The sequence below is a fragment of the Phalacrocorax aristotelis genome, chromosome 1 (genome assembly GCF_949628215.1).
Source record: "Phalacrocorax aristotelis chromosome 1, bGulAri2.1, whole genome shotgun sequence".
NCBI classification, from domain to species: domain Eukaryota; kingdom Metazoa; phylum Chordata; class Aves; order Suliformes; family Phalacrocoracidae; genus Phalacrocorax; species Phalacrocorax aristotelis.
Window position 1 is genome coordinate 181,459,274 of NC_134276.1, and position 22,419 is coordinate 181,481,692.

Sequence of the window (22,419 nt, forward strand, 5' to 3'; positions counted from 1 at the left end):
CGAGACGCCGAGGTCCCGCCGCTAGCCGGGTCCGGCCCACGCCACGCGGCCTCCGCCCTCCCGGTATCCACCGCCGGCCGCCGCGGAGCAGAGACTGACGGCTACCTCCTCCAATTGCTCTCTCCTCCCGGCCAATGGGCGGAGAGGACGGGCGGGGGCGGGGCTGCCGGCGGGCGGCTGACGGGAGGCGACGGCGCACGCGGCCTTTCCTTTCCTGCGGGCGGCGGAGGAGTAGGCAGCGCCATGAAGGCGTCGGGCACCGTGAGTGAGGGCCGGGGCGCGGCCGGTGCCAATACCGGGACCGGGACCGGTACCGAGGCCGCTGTTGGGAGGGTGGCGGGCGGGCTTGCGGCCCCTGTGCGGCCAAGCGGCCCTGCCTGGCCCGGCCCGGCCCGGCCCATGAGGGAGACAAGCAGCCAATATGGCGGCGGCGCTGGTGCCGCCGCGGGACGCGTGAGGGGGCTGCGCATTCCCTAGGCGGGGGGCCGCGATCGGCGGGCGGCACGGCTGGGCCGTCCGCCTGGGCCGGTGGTTCCTCTCTTCCCCTTCTCTTGTGCTGAGCCGCCCTTGCCGCGGTGCTCACGCGTAGACGTGCAGTGCCTTCCCGGGAGGGCCCGGGGCGGGGCGGCTCCGCGGTGGCTCGGGCTGACGCCGCGGACGGCCTGTCTTTCGTCTCTCCAGCTGCGGGAGTACAAGGTTGTGGGGCGATGCCTGCCCACGCCGAAATGCAGGACTCCTCCTCTCTACCGCATGCGGATCTTCGCTCCGAACCATGTTGTCGCCAAGTCCCGCTTCTGGTACTTCGTTTCTCAGCTGAAGAAGATGAAGAAATCTTCTGGAGAGATTGTGTACTGTGGCCAGGTGCGGGATTAAAAACAAAAAAAAAAAAAGAGGGGGGGGAGGTTTTTAAGGAATTCTAGCTGGTACATATGGAAAGAATTGGTATGAAACGCTGTTATTGGGGGCGACGTTGCAATTAGTTTATCCTTCAGCTGCTGTGAAGCTGAGTGACAAATTCGTTTTTTCAGAGTGACACTGTACATCCAGTAAACTAAAACGAAACTTAATTCCCAGCACTAAAGAGTTGTGAACTGTGCCACTAGTCAGTGCTCCTGTCTGGTTCTTACGCTTGCTTCATTGTGGAATATACCTCTCTAAGAGTCATCTGGACAATAAAATATCACAGTGGTTTCATTACAGCTTCAAAATATTTATTCCTAAACTTGTAAAAAAGCCTGTCTCTTATTATTTTTTGTGCTTTTGTGTAATTCCAGGTGTATGAGAAGTCCCCTCTGCGGGTAAAAAATTTTGGTATTTGGTTGCGCTATGATTCTCGTAGCGGAACTCACAACATGTACAGGGAGTACAGGGACTTGACCACGGCTGGTGCAGTCACTCAGTGCTGTAAGTACATGCAACCATTTGAGGTATGAAGCAGTAGGACCAGTACATAAACACAGGATTAAATCTTAAACTGGGCTTAAAGCATGCTGACTTGATCCATGATAAGATAACTGGCACACTGGAAAAATAAAGTGGGGGGGTTCCTGGAGACGACCATAGATGTTTATGTATGATGTATGTGGTATCTTATTCATTACCACTTTTTACACAGTTTTTCTAGCTGAAAATATTCCCACTTCATCTTGGTGTGACTCTCTACAATTCTAATAATGAGTTTTGCTATACAGACCAAGAGTTTCATGACCTTTTAGGTGCTGTATATATTTCTTGCACTACATTTATTAGTTTAAAATAATTGAGTATATCTTCCCAAGTCTTGTGGAGAGACTCTTTCAGGTATCGTGTGGAATATACCAACATATGGGCTCTGGGGAGCAAGTAAAAAAAAAAAAAAAAAAAATCACTGGGGGGGAATCCGTGTTGCTCCAAGATCTCGTTGCGTCAGTTCAGGGAGGATTAAAGGTTGTCCTGATTTCAGTCTGCTATGTGAAGTACTTCAGGGATAGGCTATTTGTGTAGCTGATGCTGTTGATATTTGAATCCAGAAGTGTTATAAATGCTATAGAATGCACATAAAAACCCAAAGAATATTGTTCTTAATAATGATATTCTTGTCATGTGTGCAAATATTAAATGTATCTTGTCGCCTTTCGAAAGCTGAAGTGCTGTTGAAAGTGAAATTTAAGGTTCTACATTAATTTACAGTAATTCCTGTTAATTAACATATGGAAGGATTGCTTAAGAGACCCAAGAACTTAATTTGTCATGATACAATGACTTTGATACCTTTATGCTCAAGAATACTTTTGACAGGTAAGTTTTTAATAGGCACAGTGGATCTTCCTGGGAAGCGCTGTAAGCACAACAGAGATTCAGCCGGTGTATCTTGTGGAACTAGTGATGTACATCATGATTTGAAGGCAGGGATTTTCACTGCTGCAGGGAGGGATTTTCAGGTAGCCCATATAGGATGGCTTCCTCCTCTTCTGAAAGCCTAATTATGTGGGCTAAATATCAATTCATATTTCTATCACTTGTCAGTTTTAAGAAAAGTAAAGATAACCTCAGATCCCACCTTTACTGGCACCTTTTGGAAGGGAACTTTTTTTGAAGTTCACATGACTTTCCAGTAATTGTATTTCAGTGTTGATTCTGAATCACAGTTTTCTTGTGCAAAAAATGAAATAGTCCTCCGTAGATTACTTGTGTACATGTGTACCTTCTCGAAATCAGAAGAATTTGCTGCTGCATATTGGTTCTGTGGTATTTCTGCCATCACTTCAGATACTAAATCCAGTGTGATGAAGTAGAGCTGATGAGAAATTTTAGAAGCTGTAGATGGTGCTATAAACATTTCCTGAAGAGGCAGTAGTAAGATTTTTTTAACTGAAAGTAGTCTTAAGATTTATTTTAATCAATGCTCTTGTTCCAGACCGTGATATGGGAGCCCGTCATCGTGCCCGTGCTCACTCTATTCAGATCATGAAAGTTGAGGAAATTGCTGCCAGCAAGTGCCGTAGACCCGCGGTCAAGCAGTTCCATGTAAGTGAAGTTGCAGTGGCTGGTGGGTCCCGGTCAAATATTGGACTGGAAGGGGGAGTGCTCTTGGCCGGTACAGGTTTGCTTTGCAGGCAAAAATAGGGATGGAACCAAAGCTGCATGTGTAGGTTTAGAATTATGTTACACTACGATCAAGGCTTCTAATGCTAGAACTGTTGGAAAGACAGTTAGACTAAACCAGATGATAGGTATTATGTTGCAGAAAACTCACCTTTAACAGGCATTTCTTTCAAAAAGAATTGCAAAACTAAGGCATTTGTCAGCTCCTATGAGGTGTATCTACTCTGTGGATGCGTTACTTCTCTACACATAAATTAGCAGTTGAATATAGCTTAGCTTTATTGCAAACTATTTTCTGTTGTTCACCTGATATCTCAATTAACATAGGAACGTTTTTCTTGCAGGATTCTAAAATCAAGTTCCCCTTGCCGCACAGAGTTCTGCGTCGCCAGCACAAACCACGTTTCACCACCAAGAGACCAAATACTTTCTTCTAAATACGAAGATGTGCTGTCAGCTGTGTGTTGTAATAAAGGTCTTATTTGAACCTTTGATTCCCAGTTAGTTGTCTTTTGGAAACGGTGTCCTGGATACCAAGGAGTCCCTCTTCCTCCTCCTCGTGTTCTGTAAACTGTTGGCAGCCTGCTGCTCACAGCTCTGATTGCCTTGAAACAGGTGAAAGTTTCAGGTGCTGACTTAAATTACCAAAATTTTAATAACCAGCTGTCCAGGTCAGAGCAAGTCTGTTGTTGAGCAGCAGCTATATAATCCTACATCCTTTTGACCCTTGGGCACGCTAAGCAAATATAGCTGAGTTCAGGAAGAAGGCCGCTTTTTGCACACTTAGAACTCAAACCTGGCAGCTCTAAGAATAAAGACCTTAGAACTTCAGCTGAGCTACTTCAAGTTTTCAGCATTTAAAGCCAAAACTTTGATGTAACCACATGTTATGTACCATTGTGGATTAACTCATGGGTGCGTATGGAAGTGCCTGCACCTAGAAACGAGATGTGACAAAGGGCTTGGCAGGCTTATCTTTGATGTTAGACCAATTGTTATGACGAAAATTAATTTTTATACCAACACCCAATCCTTAGGCTACCCTATTTACAATATAATGCAACAGTTTAAAAAAAAAAAAAAAGAAAAAGATGTTGCAGGCATGGTGTAGTTAAGGTTACACCTTAACTGCTGCTTCACACATAATTTTTTTTTGTATCTGGTGCCTATTTTAAATAGTTGTGTTTTGAGTGTTTCCTGTACAAGAAAGTAGGCAGCTAGTGTCAAGCTAGTCTCAAGTGGGTCTTGCCAGAGTTGTAGAACTGATGCTGTGTTTTGTCTAGATGTTGGCTTAAGAACAAATGCAGGTGCAAGCAGAGCACGGGGAAATACTGTCCCAAGAGGAAACTGGAAATGTTCTTGTTTTGGGGTAGCTGGAGAGCTGCAGCTCTGCAAGGAGAGGTCAAGCTTTGAGAGCCTCGCTCGGTGTAAGTGGGGTGGCTATTCTGCAAGGTTTGGAGCACCCAGTGCTGCTGCAACAGCCCCTTCCACGGCCTTGTGCCCCAGTGGCTCTGCTTTGTGCTCCCCCCCACTGCCTCTGTGGTGGACCGGTGCAGGGAGCTCATCCATCCAAAACATGATCTGAAAAAAAGGATTGATTGGGGTGATTTCATGATCTCTGTGTTGCAAGGGAGGGGGAAACTATAATCACAAAATGTTTGGATGAGCTGGAGAGTCCTGCAGGAGTTATGGAATCATGGAATGCTTTGGGTTGGAAGGGACCTTTGGAGGTCATCTAGTCCAACCCCCTGCAGTGAGCAGGGACATCTTCAACTAGATCAGGTTGCTCAGAGCCCCGTCCAACCTGACCTTGAATGTTTCTAGGGATGGGCCCTCCACTGCCTCTCTGGGCAACTTGTTGGAGGGTTTCACCACGCTTATTGTAAAGAATTTCTTCCTTATATCCAGTCTAAATCTACCCTCCTTTAGTTTAAAACTATCACCCCTTGTCCTGTCACAACAGGACTTGCTAAAGAGGTTGCCCCCGTCCTTCCTGTTGTCCCCCTTTAAGTACTGAAAGGCCGCAATAAGGTCTCCCTGCAGCCTTCTCTTCTCCAGGCTGAACAACCACAACTGTCTCAGCCTGTCCTCACAGCAGAGGTGCTCCAGCCCCCGGTCATTTTTGTGGCCCTTCTTTGGACCTGCTCCAACAGGCCCATGTCCTTGTCAGAGCTGGATGCAGCAGTGCAGGGGGGGTGTGGGAGTGTGTCTCACCAGAGCGGGGCAGAGGGGCAGAATCACCTCCCTCGACATGGTGCCCACGCTGCTTTTGATGCAGCCCAGGGTACGGCTGGCGTTTTGGGCTGTGAGCACACATTGCTGGCTCACAGGCCACCAAAGGGCCGGAGCAAGGTTACGCGCAAACCCTTCCGTTTTGGAACTCGTTAATTGCAGCAACAAATCAGTGTGGAAACGGGCTTCGGACCGAGGTGTCGGAAGAGCCAAAGGCGGCGCGGGCGGGAAGCTCCTCGCACCAACTGGAGGCCGCTCTGCACCTCGAGGCGTCGCTCAACGGACGCCTCATGACGTGCCCGATCGCCCTTTGCGCGCGCGGCCCCGCCGCACCGTTACACCCGCCCTGCTCGGTCCCGCCCGTCACGTGGCCCCGAGCCCCCTCCGCCCGACCGCCTCGCTCCTCACGTGACGAGAGGCGGCGCGAGCTCTTTCCCTCACGCGGCGGCGCCGCCGGACCCGGAAGTGGTGGCCGTTGTGGAGGCGGCTGGCGGTCACCGGCGGGCGGGATGGGGGAGTCGATCCCGCTGGGCGCGCCGGTACCGGTGGAGCAGGCTGTGCTGGAGACCTTCTTCTCCCACCTGGGCATCTTCTCCTACGACAAGGCCAAGGACAACGTGGAGAAGGAGCGGGAGGCCAACAAGAGCGCGGGGGCCAGCTGGCTGGCCCTGCTGGCCGGGCTGGCGCACCTGGCCGCCGCCGAGAAGGCCTACCACAGCATGACCTTCCTGGGCCAGAAGCTAGGTACCGACGGGCTCCCCTCTCCGCTCCCCCTCCCCTCACCCCTGAGGTGGCCGCCGGGGTCCCCAGCGCCTCCCCGCCTCCTCACGGCCTGCCCCCGAGTTCAGCCCCGCGGGTGTCGGCAGCGCGGTGGTGAAGGGGCGGCTGAGGGGGCTCTGGGAGGTGATCTGCCGCCCGGGGGTTGCACGGTACCCGGGGATCCAGGCCTCGGTGAGGTGCGTCTGGAACGCGGGCGCTGGGTCAGCAGGTGCCCGTGGGCCCGGTGAGAAACCGGCTGTGCCGTTTGGGCTGCCCCTAAAGAATAAGTAAGAGTGCAGGTGGCTGTGCGAATAGGTACATCTCTTTCTTGGCTGGTAGTGCCACCTCCCTGCCGTTCCCGGGGTTTAGCTAGAGGTGTTTCTGTGCTGGGGCGCTCTGGCTGAGATTCTGGCAAAGGTGAGCTCAGTGGGGTGACTGGAGGATTAAAGCATATAACGTCACAATCCAAGGGCCTAATATTAGAGCTGCTTATGCGTAAGTACATGTGTAAGTACTCAGGGCTGGAGATAGCCTCCCAAAAGTTGTTATTCATGTAGGTTCTATGGGATCTCAGGAAGTTTTGGCCACAACCTTGACCACTTCTCACTCTCTCAGTATGTGAATAGAAAAATCCCGAAGTGGCACAGGATGAGCTGTCATCATGTTGCCCTCTGGGCAGAGCTGCTTATTTTCTCTTTGAACTGCAGACTGGCATGGAAAATGGATCAAGGGATAGGAGTCTGATACGTGATGTTGTAAAGCATCCAGAAAATTCTGCTTTGGTGTTTAAGTAGTGACTTGGAAATATTTTATAAGATGATCTTTACAGACAAAAAATCTGTAACTTTAAAATTGACTTTAAAAAGTGCATTTTAAAATTGACTTTAAAAAGTGCATTTTAAAATTGACTTTAAAAAGTGCATTTTAAAATTGACTTTAAAAAGTGCATTTTAAAATTGACTTTAAAAAGTGCATTTTAAAATTGACTTTAAAAAGTGCATTTTAAAATTGACTTTAAAAAGTGCATTTTAAAATTGACTTTAAAAAGTGCATTTTAAAATTGACTTTAAAAAGTGCATTTTAAAATTGACTTTAAAAAGTGCATTTTAAAATTGACTTTAAAAAGTGCATTTTAAAATTGACTTTAAAAAGTGCATTTTAAAATTGACTTTAAAAAGTGCATTTGGTGTTTGCAGAAACGATAAAATTGACAGCAGAAGGGACAAAGTTGTTTGTTCATATACTTCATGAACAACAGCAATAAATGATTCTTCATCCTGCCCATGACCTGGGGGCAACTCTCAGCTTCGGCTGTTTCACCATGATAACCAGTTCTCTGCCTTTCTGCCTCAAATTGCTAAGGTCGCTTTTGAACATTGTATGTGTAAAATGGATGTGAAGAGGACTACCCACCATTACAAAATCTATAAGCAGTTTCAAAGCGGAACCTAAATTTGGAATCTTTAGAAGTTCTGCAGATTCAGTCCCTTCGATCCTTGCTGTGTTGCAGCTGTTGAGTGCCACAGCACCGCATAAAGCAGCCTGTAAATAGAAATTATGAAATAAAGTTAGTACCTTTATACAGGCTTTTGGTAGCATCAAATATCTTTTCTTTGACTTTCTCCTTTTGTCTTTTTTTTTTTTCTTTTTTAAAATTCCTCATAGTGTTGAGCAGGTAGAGAGAAGCACAGACTTTCCTCCCCTCCCTCCAGTTTTAGTTATGGATTAACTGGCACTGTGGTCTCACCAAGATAAACTGTGATTATTTTCCCTTTGAATTCTGGTTTATATTGAGATTGTGTAGGGACTGGAAACATTTGGTTTCTATGCACAAATGTCACATGCTTCCCATTTAAAGGTTGTTTTGCAAATTTGAGTGCTTCATGACTGAAGAGGTATTGTTAGGGGAATTCTCTTGAAAAGATCTAGAGTTATTAATAGGAGTGGAGGCTATTAAGATTTCATCATGACTTGATTCTTCTGACTTCCACAAATAACAGTATTTCCAGGTCATGTATCACAGAGGCAAATTTAACTGAACCCTTGTTTTCTGAAAGGTCACACCATAGCTGAGGCAGGTGTGAGGGAGTGTAGTTTTGCAGCAGTCGGCTGCTGAGGTATGAACTGGGACAAGTGTAACTTGCGTGATATTACATAAAGTGCTTCTGAGTATATGCTGTGTGTAATTCAGTTACTTGCAAAATAATACACTGAAATATGTTTCTTCATTTAAAAAAAAAATTGTGATTAAACGACACTGAGGAACACCTAGGGGAGAAGAAGTATGGTTATATACAATTTTCCAGTATTGCTGTCTATCTTTGCTCTCCCTGGATTTTGGTAATACCTCCATATTTATCTGAACAGGTGGTCAGTCATTCTTCAGCCGAAAGGACTCCATCCGAACCATCTACACATCTCTGCATAATGAGCTGAAGAAGGTGGTGGCGACGGGTCGCAATGCACTAGGAGGAACAGCTCCTCACTTGGAAGAGCTGCTTTCTCACCTGTCTGAACAGCTCTGTTTTTTTGTTCAGGCTCGGATGGAAATTGCTGACTTCTATGAAAAAATGTACACGCTCAGCACCCAAAAGTTCATTAACTCTGAGGAACTGGTAAACATTTTGGAATCCATCTTAAGGAAATACAGCTCAAGGTCAGTGCTTGTTTGCTGGCAGTAAGTACTCAGGCGTATGATCTGTAATAAATTATGTTGAGGTTCAAAGCAAGCCTAAAGACTTTGATGCCCTTTGCTGAGCCGCACAGCCCCTTGCATGAATTAATGCATGCAGTCAGTGTTGGGCAGCAGCATCAGATCAGAATATGACTCCTCTGAAGAAGAAAAATAAAAAAAGGAGAAGGTATCTGCTCATCGTGTCCTAGGAGCCATCTTTCCTATTCCTTAATTAATACTCTGCGTGTTCGTGTTCATCAGAGAGGAAGAGTTATTTTCCTTGTACAAGGTGTAAGACTTGTTGTGCTTTTTCATTAGGAGTGGAGGGGAAACAAGACTTAATTTCACGTGGGCTTCAGTAATATTGATATGTAATTAAAACAGATATTTGTGTGACAGTTTTACGTTTAGACTAGAATATACGTCTGCTTAATTCGAAAAGCTATACCACCACTATTTGGCCTACCTAGTAGAGTTTTATGGTGCTCTGTTACCACTCCTCTTGAGAGGTACTGGGGCGAGTAGAAGAAACACCTCTGACTCTTTGGTCCCTGCCATCATGGCTTCTTGAAGTTAAGATCTCATAGTTCCTGTTAAAAGAATCCCAGGATGTTTCTAAATGACTCTGGGGTGGGTATTTCATGTCTAACACATGTGAGCCTTGAGTGATGGCTGTTTAAAAAAAATCTTTGAGTGCTTGTCAACAGAGTGAAATTGTAACTCTCTATTTCAAAGCAAAACAAGGTAGCCATTGTAGGAAGATAACTTTCAAATGCAGTTGAATTTTTTAAATCTTTGCTAGTGATATAGTGTCTATGAAGACAGTTGGGGAGAATATTGTGAAGTCTTATTTTTTTCAGGTATGATTTTTAAAGTGTACACCGAGGAAGAATTAGAGTAATTCAGTGCTGTTTTCTGATGTTCCAAATCTAAGCACTGCAGCTGACTCCTTTTATTTTTTTTTAGGAATAACTTAGGCAAATTGCTACATAATGTTGCTATTTGAAAATCAAAACTAGTCTATTATCCTACTAGTGATTATTCTGCAATTCCTGGTTTGTGAACCCTTACAATATCAGGGCTGTTTGTCCAATGAAAAATGAAACTGACATATTTTTTACCTTGGTATGATAGACATTAGAGAGTAAAAGGAGGTAAGGTGGGTTTGGGGTTTTTTGTTTTGTTTTGGTTTGTTTGTTTTAAAGTTGATCTATTTTGGACATTAACCATCACTGTCCTGAGCACATGCTGAGTCAATAGCAGTTAAAAATCTGAAAACCAAAACTGGTACTTTGACAAAATAACTGGAGACTGTTACACGTGAAATGTTTTAGTATGCTATTTAAATAAATTTCAGTGACATGTCTGTACTTCTAAGGCATTATTATAACCTCTTTAAAAAAATAAGCAGCATCTCCCTAGGAAAAATACTTATGATCTTGCTTTGAGTTAATAAGCAGGCTCTTCGAACGTCTCCATCTTAGATGCTGTTAGAGCTAGTTCATTAGCTGCTCTGTGGTCCTCCTCAGTACAGAATATTTCTGAAAAAAGTGTCAATAATATCTTCCTTTAGTCCTTCCTTTAGTTTCTTCATGTCTTGGATGAGTTTCTGGGGGCTGTTTTGTTGATGTGTGCTGGCTGGAAGGCATTTCTGGTTTACAGTCTGTTGAGCCTCTCAGGTGAAAGGTCAAATAAAGTCCTTACCCAGTCTCTTCCCTCTGTCAGTATGTTCCTCACTTACACTTGTGTGCCATTACTTCAGCCAACTGTGCTAAGGCCAAACAGGGTGTCTGTTCTGCAGATAGATTCTGGCCTTGGTTTCTTTCCTCTACATCTATAAAGAGCTCTTCAGATGATGTAGAGCAAATAGCTACTTGCTGGAAGGAATGTCACAATTAGTTAACTGTCAACAGTCAAGTCATATCATATCTGTATCTGAAAAATCGTTAACTCTGGAACAGTTTAAAGCTATTTTGCTACTACTTATTGCTGACCTGTACACAACCAATACTAGACTGTTTCCTCTCTGTTCTTCTGTAGAATACAGCTGGAGAAGTACCTTTTCCTGAATTTTTTAACTGTTGGTTTGGGTGGGATCTTAACTGAAATAATTAAAACAGCAGCAGAAGCAGGATCCTTTAAAAGCCTAGTATAAAATGAATAAGTAACTAGTAAACATATTTTGATATAATTATTTCTAAGTGTTAAATGTTTTTCATCTAGTTAACATTTTTTAAATGCATGCATGTGTGATCTATGGAAGGAAATAAAAAGTTGTAGAAAAATGAGGCTTCTTCATGGTCTGCAAAACAAAACTCTAGCATCCCTCTGCTTTTGAGAATGATTAGGGGGAAAAAAAAATCATTTTTCCAATGAGTTTTTAAGTTCTTGACACTCTGGCTTATTGAAATATGGTAAAAAGCTGTCTGTTTTACACTATACTGAGCTCAGTCAGATGCTTCTGTGTTACAAAAGTTAATTGCAGCAGATATACTGAGTACATAACCAGTTAGTCTACTCTGCAACCATATCAAGCTTCTCAGCTGTGGCTGAGGTGTGTATTTTTAGATTAAAACAGTTTTGCAAATCCTGCTGTGCAGTCAAACATGAAAATAGCTATGAGCCATGAAGCAAAGTAGAAGTGGGAAGCCGTATATCATAATGTTAATCTAGGAGACTTGGCAGTGCTGCATTAGTAGGATTTTTTTTAAATTGCTTTTAAGGTTGAAGAATAACCTTGTTGGTCTGACTACAGGTGTGTTGAATACACTGTGCTAAGTGTGCACTTGATGGGAGTATTTGGAATCAATAATGTTGCATAATGCTTTTTTCTCCATCAAATACATGGCAACAAAACTGGTTTTCTGCTGAACACCGAAACCATTGGAAATGTATAATGTTGACTGTTAGCAGAATATTATTTTTAATTGACCCGTGTTTTTTCAAAGAAATGTAAATATACTTTGTGCTTCTCAGCTTACCAAAGTAGCCTGCTATAGCGGGTCGATATGATGGTTGCTGACATGTACTGTGTACAGACGGTGGCTGGTCACCCAACCTAGCCTGTCTGCAGAACATTTATGATATTCATAATTTCATTTTCTTGAAATAAATTTGGACTTGCATGTTAATAGCAAATTCTTTCAGGAGACAGGTATGGTGGCTGTCAAAAAAGAGATGCTTACAAATAGTGGTGAAATTGTTAGACAGTTTTCACAAGCCTAAGAATTAATGTTTTGGGCAGAGCTTGATGGAAAGTCAAAGTAAAAATAGTGAAGGGAGAGGGAATGAAAAGCCTAAAACTCTCATTCTCTCTTCTGATCTGCAAAAAAAAATGCTTTGGGTTTGAACCAAGTATTTCCAATATTGATTTTAGGTATGGTGTTCTGGAAGCTGAGGTGAATAGTGGAGTCAATTTCACTTTGATGATGAGCTGTTAAAGGCTGGAAGGATTCAGTATAAACTTCTTTGTTTTAAAGCAATAACAAGACCCAGGTTATTTTTCTGAAGTGGCAACTTCATCAAGTCTTGCCTTTGAACTATTGGTGGTTCTTTGTTGTAGACCTCTTAAAAGAGTCCTAGATGGCTATTAGGGAACACCTTTACTAAAAAGGCCACTTATGTTTTCAAAGACTCATTCTTTCTAAAGTTATTAGCTTCTGTGACTGGAACAGTTTTGCACAGTTTTGAATTAAATGTGTTTATTGATTATGATGTTATAAATTTACAAGTAATTTGAGTATCAAGGGAAGGGAGGTAGGCTGGATCTGTCTTTTTTTTCCTGGTTTTTAGAAAAAATAAAGTGAGAAGGCTATAGAATAGATCTATAAAATTCCATTTAATTGAGATTTGTTGTAGTAGTAGGATCACTCTTGTGAATAGGATGTGTAGTGGCACTTCTACCTGGTAGATGAGGTGGTTTGAGTTTGTTTTTTTTTTTTAAAATATCTGTTAAATCAAGAGCTGATCTTGACCTGAATTTTCAGTGAGAGAGAAATTGGTTGTTACAGCACCTTCATTGTGATATGATGAAATCCTGCCAAACGTTTTCCCTTTCATTGCCTTTAGTTATTCCAAGGTTTGGAGTTTGAGATGTGGTTCATTGGTAAATACAGTTAATCAAGGTTCTATTGACTAATTTCCCATCACAATTTTATTGTGAGGTTGGGTGGGGGAAGCTCAGCTTGGCTTCCTCATAGCTTCCCTATACAAACAGCAAATTTATAACATAATTCCTTTGGTTTAAGTTAATGTCTTACTGCTATTCCAGAACTATCAAGACATATTTTACCACCAGAAGAGATTTTAAACTTGAACAAAATCACCTAAATTTAATGGGAAACAGTGCTCTAATAGTTCGTGGATCAAGATAAACAGTGATTATTGTTGAACTCATCAAATATAAATCCCTTGCTTTGGTAGAGAAATGTATGGCAGGTGTTTCTGTCAAATACGAAGTGCTGTATGCTCATTACAATATTTGCCCCAATTATGTGAAAAGAACAGGTTTTTGTTTTTAAATTAACAAGGTTATGTTTTGATTTACACTTTGCTTTGAGGTTTGGCCTTCTGTCTGTGAATTGACAAGTACTATCTGATCATTGCACTGTTGTGTATGGTAGTTCTCATGTCTTGAATAATGTTGTGTTTTCTAGATTTCATCACCCAATCCTCAGTCCTCTTGAAAGCAGTTTCCAGCTGGAAGTAGATGTGCTTGCACATCTCTTAAAGGCTCAGGCTCAGATCTCAGAGTGGAAGTTCCTTCCATCCCTGGTCAACTTGCACACTGCTCACACAAAACTACAGACTTGGGGCCAAATTTTTGAGAAGCAGCGAGAGACCAAGAAGCATCTGTTTGGAGGACAGTCTCAGAAGGCTGTACAACCTCCGCACCTCTTCCTCTGGCTGATGAAGCTCAAAAACATTCTCCTTGCCAAGTTTAGCTTTTACTTTCATGAGGCCCTCAGTCGACAAACTACAGCATCTGAAATGAAAACTTTGACTGCTAAAACAAATCCTGATTACTTTGGGAAAATTTCCAGCTTCATCCGGAAGTATGATGCTGTCAACGTTTCCTTAATTTTTGACAATCGTGGATCAGAGAGTTTTCAGGGACATGGTTATCATCATCCCCACTCTTACAGGGAAGCCCCCAAAGGAGTGGATCAGTACCCTGCAGTGGTGTCTCTGCCCAGCGACAGGCCTGTTATGCACTGGCCCAACGTAATCATGATTATGACTGATAGAACATCTGACCTCAACAGCTTGGAGAAAGTTGTTCACTTCTATGATGACAAAGTCCAAAGCACGTACTTTCTTACTCGCCCCGAGCCTCATTTTACCATTGTAGTTATTTTTGAGTCCAAGAAGTCAGAAAGGGACTATCATTTTATTTCTTTTCTCAATGAAATTTCACATTCCCTTAAAAACTCCAAAGCTTTTGCAAGCTTGAAGCCTGGATCCAAAGGGTAAAATGCAAACTACTTCCAAGTTGTCGAGGCAGTATGCCAGCCTTGGGGGAGCTGCAGCTTTCAAGGATTACATAAATACATGATTCTCAGAGTCTAATTAAAAAGGAGCCATTATTTTTAATGCTATAAGTTCACTTTTTTTAAAGCTAACAGACACTTGAAGAAAAATATTTTTGGGCAGTACTCAGTGGGATGACTTAGTTGTGGGGTGCTAAATGGCCACAGTAGGATGATTTTTTTTTTAGTGTGGTTTCAGTATGATTTATTTTTTCAGTCCACAACTTTGTTGCCTGTATCAGAAAGGAATATATGCACTTTATCTTAGTCTGATAATTGACTGATTTCTACAGAGTTTATTGAAAATGTGGTGAGGATGGAAGATATTATCTTTTTAGAAAACTGCATTGTCTGACAGGAATTATTTCTGGGAACTGTACCCTGATACAAGGGAATATTAAAAAAGTGAACCTGCAAGAACAAATTTTAAAGAAAAATAGAAGAATCACAAAATTGCTAATTATAACTTAGTCTTCAAATGGTTTAAAATAATAATTGATGTCTCTGACACTTTCTGTTAAGCACCAGTCTCTGCTCTGAACATCCATGTCATAAAGCTTTGTCATTGTTCCAGAACGGAGGCTGGGGCAAGAAAAGCTGCAGCATGGGCTGGAAGGCCAGCATTCACTGGAGTGTTGTGATGTTGTTTGTCCACTACCAGTCTTGGCTTAGATTAACTGAAGGAGACCAGCTGAGGTTGAGCAACTATTCTAGGAAAAACAGCTCCATGGAAAAAGCAGCAAAGCTCTTTTCAAATTGTGCTTTTGTCTGGCTACCTTAAAAAAAAAAAAAAAAAAAAAAAAAAGGCAATAGGAAATGCCCCTTGTAAATGAACTAGTTTCTAATTTGCTGCTAGGGTCAACCTGGATTTGTTTTCAGGTTTTTATGAGTATATAGCTCGTTCTTTCTGTTCAGTTTTAAATAATTTTGCAATTAAGCCAAATCGCTCTTGACATTTGGATTTAAATATCTAGCCTATGCAGTATGTTTACCTCATTCTAAAATGTCTCTTTCACCACTAACTTCTAGGCTCCAGGTTTGGAAAAAGTATGTTTTCTAGATACCCTGAAAGTACTTTATTTTGGAAATCAATATTTTCAAAACAATAAAGGGGTCAATTCGGCTGTACCTGTAGCCTTATATTGTATGATTTTTCTCACCATTAGCTATGCAGTTGTGCAAGCACTTTCATGGGAATTCAGGAGGATTGATATGGGTCTGCTGTATGATGCGTGTAAGTGAAGCAAAGTTAGATCCTTAGTTGACACTGTGTAAGGTATGTCATCTTCAGTTTTTTTTTTTTAAAAGGGAGTTTAAGTCAAAAAGTTGGTTTCTGTTAAGACTGAAATACAAAAGATACCGCTGCAGGCATGGCTTTTACTGATTATGTTTCTCTCCCACAAAAGGTTATGATAACTTGCCTTGCCTCTTGCTGCAAGTACCGATGTCTTTACAATCATGTAAGCATGTTCTGTTCTTGAAATATAAGCTCTGACTTGCCACTTTGTGCCAAACAGAGCCTTCCATGCTTTGCTGTAATTATGTTTTGTCTTTGTGAATATCTGTGCTACTGCCTTTCACCTTAAGTCTTCGTCTGACTGCTGTATCACCCTCAAAAGTTTAGAGACTGCTCTTTGCCATTGGAGAATAACAGGAGTTGCAAATACACTAGCAACTGGAGGGCACCTGGTTGTAACAGCATTATACTTTGCAGCTTGAATTGCCCTATTAACAGGACAAAGTTGCAAATGACAGTATTGAGAGGGTTTGTGGTGCTTCCCCATGTGGGAGGGTGACCCTGTAATAACATTGTACTATTGACTTCCTCAGCCTGAGTAACAGAAAAGAGGCTGTCGCCAGAACCGATTCCCAGTCTTCAGCAGTGTAATAAAGTGTTGCACAAACTCTCTGTCTCTGAGGTGTTTTCCCGTTGTGCTAGCTGTCTGTGGGAAGTGGGAGAGGAGGCTGGGGGAAGAGGCTGCGTGTGGGTACAGACACCTTGCTTATTTCTGAGTTGGGGGGACATTTCAGAAGAGGTGAAAGAGAAATCTGCTGCCCTTCGGAGCAGACCAGCAGCTGAAATGGTTTTTATGGGGAGAGGAAAAGGAGACAGCTCTGTTCAGTCAGTCTGGTGTTCCGCTGTATGCTCCTGCTACTGTTTTTGGCAAGTAGTGTCTCTGGGAATGGGGAAGGGGTGGTAGGTGATGTTTCTGTGCAGGAGGGGCTGAGGCTTGCTTTGTCCCTTTTCAGTGGGGGGTGGGGGGCGTGGGGTTGCTTGCTGCAGTTTTCTCCAGAGGCTGTTGGGGAAGCAGCCAGAGGAGCCATCCAACTTGTGGGTAAGAATTCCTGCATACTTAGGCTGATGGAGAACCAAAAGGACCCATAACCATCACTGTCCTGTGGTGTGAGAACGGAGGGAATGGGAGAGATGTGCAGGCAAACGGTGGGAGAGAACTGGGTGCTGGAGGTGAAGCTTGTGGAGCTGGGTTTGAGTCCTGTTCCCCGAGGCTCTCCTTGCAAGATCTCGGCCAAATGCAAGGTGGGGAGCAGAAAATCCAGGCCGTAGGAAGTGGCTTGGATGAAAGCTGCAGGGGTGAAGCTGGAGAAAGGTAACTGCACTAGAATCGATATCAAATAGTTTTGCAGAACTGAGGTGTGCTATGACCAAAAACTAAGTGGGTGTGGGGTGTGGGTATGTGTGGGAGGAATGAATATTTGCAGATTTGTTAGTTCCATGCAGACTTACAGCACAGTTTCTTATTTTATGCTTTAAGGAGTCTATGCTTGAAATGACAGATGAGGTCTCTATGATGTAAAATTGGCTAGGGTAGTAATAAAAACCTGCATAATTAAGGAGGGGGAACATATATGTGGGGTAAGTAAAGGTGATCAGAAACTCAGTAACTAGGAAAAATATATTCATTATTAATCTCAGCACTGGAAAGATTGATCAGTCTCTTTACTACAAGAACTGGAGGACAAATGCACTTTTGCCAAGCTGGATGATATCCTGTCTGCCAGCTTTTTCTCTCCATCAGTTTAGCTAAGCAAGACTGAATGTAGTAATGTACTTTAAAAGTCATGTATTAAATGCAAGATGTAAAGATGCTTATGACAGCATAAGGAAAGCCAGTGCTTCCAGACATATTTCGGCGTTTTTAAAATGGGTACTGCGATTTGATATTCTTGGTACCGCTCAGATTGCATAGAATAGCAATGTGGAAGCTTATCTTGTAGCAAATTTTATACACCTCATCACTTACTGGAGTCCATGAAGAATTTGGGAGAACACTTAGTTTAGTATCCTTTGCCTGGAAATGAATTTGACAGCAAATATATTCTCTGATCTCTTACATATTTTATATTTATGTCTTGTAAGCTGTTTCCTTTTACATGCGGTGTTTAGGTTTTTTTTCTTGAATAAAACATCTTTCCTTTTCTCCCCCTTTTGCATGAAGACATAACACAGGGAATGGAAACTTAATGTATTTTGTATTGTGCTGCAAAGGACTACAGTATAAGGCACATAATATGCAGGTTTTAATGATCTAAAAGTAAGGTAAATTCCTGGTATCTATTTGAATACTAACACTCAAGAGTTTATCTAATTTACTTTTTAAAAAAAAAAGTCTGTGCTCTTAAGTGGAATTGACTCTCCCAGTCAATTATTGCTCTGGTCCACTCCTCATGTATGAGCTTTTTGAGACACTTGAGATCATTTTAGTGGCTGTTCCTTGCTTGACATAGATTATCTGAGGCTTCCTTGCTTATGCGTTTATGACGCCTGCAGCTGTAGGTCAGCTTGCTGCCTTTCCCTGCACTGGGTTCTGATCTTGTAACCCAGCTTTGCTTAAGAAAATCAGCAATGCACTGTGCTTCATTCCTCAAGTCCTGGTTTTTGTCCCTATACCTACAAACGCTCATCTAGTAGTAAGAAGAGCCGGGCAGCGTGGCTGGCCCTGGGCTCGCAGTTAGCTCTGTGATTGCTTCCAGAAGTGCTGGCAAAAAGCTAACTAGCTTGGCTGAAACTTTGGTGTTTCTGCCCTGTTTTCTCCAGAAGTCCCATTTTCAGACTCCGGAGATGTAAGCCAGCACTGCCGGGGTGGACGCAGCCAAGCACTGCTTGTTTGCGTGGGCTCTGCCTGAGCCTCAAGAGTAGTAAGTCAGAGTCCTGGCTGCTGGGGACAACTGTTGTGTTGCTCAGCAGGGGTGGCCTTCAGGCTGCGGTTGTGTCAAGGCAGGAGCTGCTTACGGGGAAAGCAGGAGAGACTCTGGAAACAAGAAGGCTGACAAAGGACAGCAATAGTGTAATGCTTTAAAGAGCAGGAAAGTCAAATGCAAGATGGAGCTGGACTTTGATTTCCTTTTCCTGCTAGTGAAGGACTGATTTAAAGATAAAGTCTCCTTTGGAGGATAAAGGTAACGGATTCTTCTGCCATGAAATTTTTGAAATACTCAATCATTTTCCTCCGGGAACTGCCTCTTTCCCTCTCTAGTGCATGCATGATTTCAACACATTGCCTGACTTATTTTTGTAATGCTGTGGAGCTTTTCTGGGAGAGTTTGCCTCTTTGAGATCAGTGCACCCCTAACTTTCAACCTGGCATTGCAGCTACCGGGTTTGTGGTAGAAGTTTAACAGAGCTCTCCACCTCGCAGCTGGGACCTGACCGTGCCCTAGCTGTACGTGGCAGTGGCAAGAATAGCAAAGTGCAGGAGAAGAGGAGGCAAGTCACTACAAGATGGGCTGGGGTGGATGACAGCTCTGGGTAAAACAGGCAGGGAGAAAACAGACGCAAAAGGACCGCAATGCAGGCGGACCGTGAGCAGAAGGTTTTTGTTGGCCCCTCTGCCTTGCTGGCCTAATTTCATAGCAATCTATATAAATTTTATATCCTGCAAAAGCTGCGCTAGACCCTGCCTGTAGTTGCAGCTGCTGGTTTTATGTGACTACTTTAAAATAACAGTATTTCCAGGATAGCGGTGTTCAATCTTTAGGTACCAACAATCTTGGCAAAGCAGCTGGTTTTGGGTAGGTGATTAAGACAGGCTTCACTGTGTCCCGTTATTAGGTGGAATATGCTGTTATGATGTTAGGAGTGAACACCTGGAGCTTCAGAGCAGTGCAATGTTGTGCTTTACTTGGGCAGCTCACTGCTGGTCAGATAAAATATTTAGTGGCACTAAATTTTTGGCTCTGTGGTGAATGCATCATTTGCTACAAAAGTACTGAGACGTTTTTTAGTGTGTGCAAATTGAATTCCTCAGGTTGGAGCCATAAAGAGCCAGCATCGCCATGATCCTGTACTGAACTTGAACCAAGACCTTTTAAGTTTCCTGTGGGGAGGATGTTGTGGTCCTCGTTCATAGTGGTCAGAGGGAAAATGAGGGCCAGTGAGAGATGCTGAGGGAGGCTGAGGGTGTCTGTGTTGAACTGAATTCCCAGCCTTTGATTTTGTCTTGGAGTTAGTCCTCCCTGGGAGCACAAGCAGAAGAAACATTTTCTCCCCCAGTACAGAATAGCCTGATGGACTCTTAAGCATTTACTTAGTAAACATCATATCCGGGTTCAACGTTGCCTTTGACCAGGGGAATCCAAGTCAACATCTCCCTCCTCTGCACGTTTACGCAGATGTTCAGCAGAACCTCCGGGTATTTCCCTGCTCTCTCGGGTGAGAAGCAAGCTTCCTCTCCCTGGCCCTCTTGGCAAATGGGGGATGAGAGATTAAACTGCCCGAAGAGGAGAAACCCACCTATTTTCTAGGTGGGTGCAGTCATCACCAGACTACCGTGTGAACAGGGGACAGTAGTGAAAGGACCACCCTGCTTTCAGCAGGATTGGGGTGGCTCTTGCAGCCTGGGTTTATGTGTCTTCCCAGTGCACTTCCTGGGTCTGGTTTTTCAGGGACTGGGAGTGATGCTTCTCCAAGTACTGCCTGGGACTACATGAGACTCCATATCACCTGGAGGTAAAACTCTAGGAACATACAAGACTTAAAGAGTGAAAACTTGGGTTATGAGACCATGCTTTTCACCTGAGGGCTCTACATTAGACTTGTAGTGAGAGAGCTGAGGCTGCTTTTGCCCCAGCAGTATGGCTGGCCCATGTCCCCACCCTCAGAGATGCCAGCACTCATCAGAAGGGTGGGGTGAGGTGTTGGGATCACTAACAGGTTTAGCCTTCTGGTTTTAATCTGATGCTGCAAATCTGTCTGAACTATTTACAAAAGTTGGCTGATTAAGTCCCATTCTAGGTGTGGAAGCCTTTTTGCAGAGCTCACCTCCGAGTAAAGTGCCTGGAGCTCTGCTGCAGGCAAGATGTGTAAGTTGAGTAAAAGTTACCTTCCCTTTCTCTTCATGCATCCCTGTCCAGAGAGAGCAAGAGCAAATTACATTCAACTGTCATTGGCTAATAGGTTTTTGGGAAAAGACTGTTATTCATTTATTGTTACAGAAGGGGGATTTAGTGCGATGAATCAAGTCCCCACCCAAATCTCGTAAGCAATTTATCTGCGCTGTTTTGCCTGCGAATTCAATACACTTAGAGGTAGTTGAATAGCCATTTCTGTGCTGAAGTTATACTCTTTGTACAGGATGGCTTTGCTTGGAGAGCTCCAAAATTTCATACACTGAGTTTTCCCAACCCAGCAGTTGCCTCAACCTGCTGACTGCACCACGCAGTGAGAAAAGCAGGAGGCAAATTTCTGAAGCTGTGTATTACTCACTCTCTATTAGGTATAAAAATAGATGGGCCTAAATCTTGGCCCAGCCTAGTGGGATTTGTGGCACTATTTCCTCTTTTTTGCTATCCCTGTAGACTGAAATCCTATAGAACAGAATCATTAAGGTTGAAAAAGACCTCTAAAATCATCAGGTCCAACCATCAGCCCAACACCACCATGCCTCCTAAGTGCCACATCTACACATTTTTTTGAACACCCCCAGGGATGGTGACTCCACCACCTCTCTGGGCAGCTTGTTCCAATGCCTGACCACCCTTTCAGTAAAGAAATTTTTCCCAATATCCAATCTAAACCTCCCCAGGTGCAACTTGAGGCCATTTCCTCTTGTCCTATCGCTAGTTACTTGGGAGAAGAGACACCAGATCCACTCATCCCTAACACATAAGCATTTCAATATCTAAATATGCCTTAGGTGCCTCAGGCCCATCTCCACTTAGGCATGATTTGTTAAAATGATGGCTGCTAGATTAGGAATGGTTCATTCTAGATGTTTCTGACTATAATAGTAGGAGAACAGTAAAAAAACCCCGAACCACCACCACCTTATTGATGAGTTTGTAGTATGTCCAAGAAGGAGGTGCAAGTCCAGAGACTAAACAGTCACAAGTTCTTGCCATATCTGTCTTTAAAGCTGTCAGCCAAAATATCTTCAGGGGGCTGGTAGTATAATAATGTGTTATAGAATCATAACGTCCTGAGTTGGAAGGGACCCACAAGGATCATTGGGTCCAACTCCTGTCCCTGCACAGGACAGCGCCAAATTCACACCATGTCTCTGAGGGCGTTGTCCAGGTGCTTCTTAAATATCGTTGGGCTTGGTGCTGTGACTGCCTCCCTGGGGAGCCTGTTCTAGTGCTCCACCACCCTCTGGGGGAAGAACCTTTTCCTAATACCCAACCTAAACCTCCCCTGCCCACCTCCACCCCCCCCCCAAAAAAAACCAACCCTGATTACGCTGGTGGGTGTAAAAGCATAAGACTCATGCTTCAGAGTGTAATTTGGTCACCAAGCACTGAGGAACTTATCATCCGGAATGTTATTGTGCAACTGTGCATTATAGGGACTTTATTATTTTATGCTTTTCATGGTAGCATTTTCTTAGGCACTTATTTTTATAAGTTATGCTTGAAACGAGCCAGATACAGCTTTTTCCAAAGCTGCAGAGACTCAGAGACTGCAGAGCGTGGGCCTTAAATTCAGCGCAGGTAAGCAAATTGCCGTTTGCAATTTTTGTACCATTTCTTAATGTAGAAGATCAGTATGCTAAACTACGTTTTTGCTTCAGTAAATCAGAAAAACTGCCACTAGAGGGTGGTGTTAATACAAAAAGAAAAAAAGTCGTTTTGGAATCCGTCTCTTTCCAGAATAAAAAAATTTATACTCTCCTACACATTTATAAA

General features: G+C 43.4%; 2 protein-coding genes and 1 non-coding gene across 4 annotated transcripts; all 3 read left to right on the forward strand.

The window, feature by feature from the left end:
- The first annotated feature begins 105 nt into the window (after nucleotides 1-105).
- RPL18A (ribosomal protein L18a) lies at nucleotides 106-3,571 on the forward strand. The gene is made up of 5 exons (XM_075080919.1): nucleotides 106-261; nucleotides 682-861; nucleotides 1,275-1,404; nucleotides 2,897-3,006; nucleotides 3,429-3,571. Exons 1-5 carry the CDS (start codon nucleotides 244-246, stop codon nucleotides 3,519-3,521), a joined length of 531 nt encoding a protein of 176 aa, XP_074937020.1. The 5' UTR covers nucleotides 106-243; the 3' UTR covers nucleotides 3,522-3,571.
- LOC142052189 (small nucleolar RNA SNORA68) lies at nucleotides 2,030-2,161 on the forward strand. Its single transcript, XR_012658759.1, has one exon. It is a non-coding gene; the product is annotated as a small nucleolar RNA SNORA68 (small nucleolar RNA).
- Nucleotides 3,572-5,733: 2,162 nt separating the features above from the next.
- On the forward strand, nucleotides 5,734-16,182 carry KICS2 (KICSTOR subunit 2). 2 transcript variants are annotated; one of them, XM_075080921.1, is made up of 4 exons: nucleotides 5,735-6,060; nucleotides 8,443-8,516; nucleotides 8,595-8,731; nucleotides 13,405-16,182. In XM_075080921.1, the coding sequence occupies exons 1-4, from the start codon at nucleotides 5,826-5,828 to the stop codon at nucleotides 14,219-14,221; spliced, it is 1,263 nt and encodes a 420-aa protein (XP_074937022.1). In that variant the 5' UTR covers nucleotides 5,735-5,825; the 3' UTR covers nucleotides 14,222-16,182. The 2 variants fall into 2 exon arrangements, with proteins under 2 accessions (XP_074937021.1, XP_074937022.1); XM_075080920.1 differs by having other exon boundaries at nucleotides 5,734-6,060; nucleotides 8,443-8,731.
- Nucleotides 16,183-22,419: the final 6,237 nt, after the last annotated feature.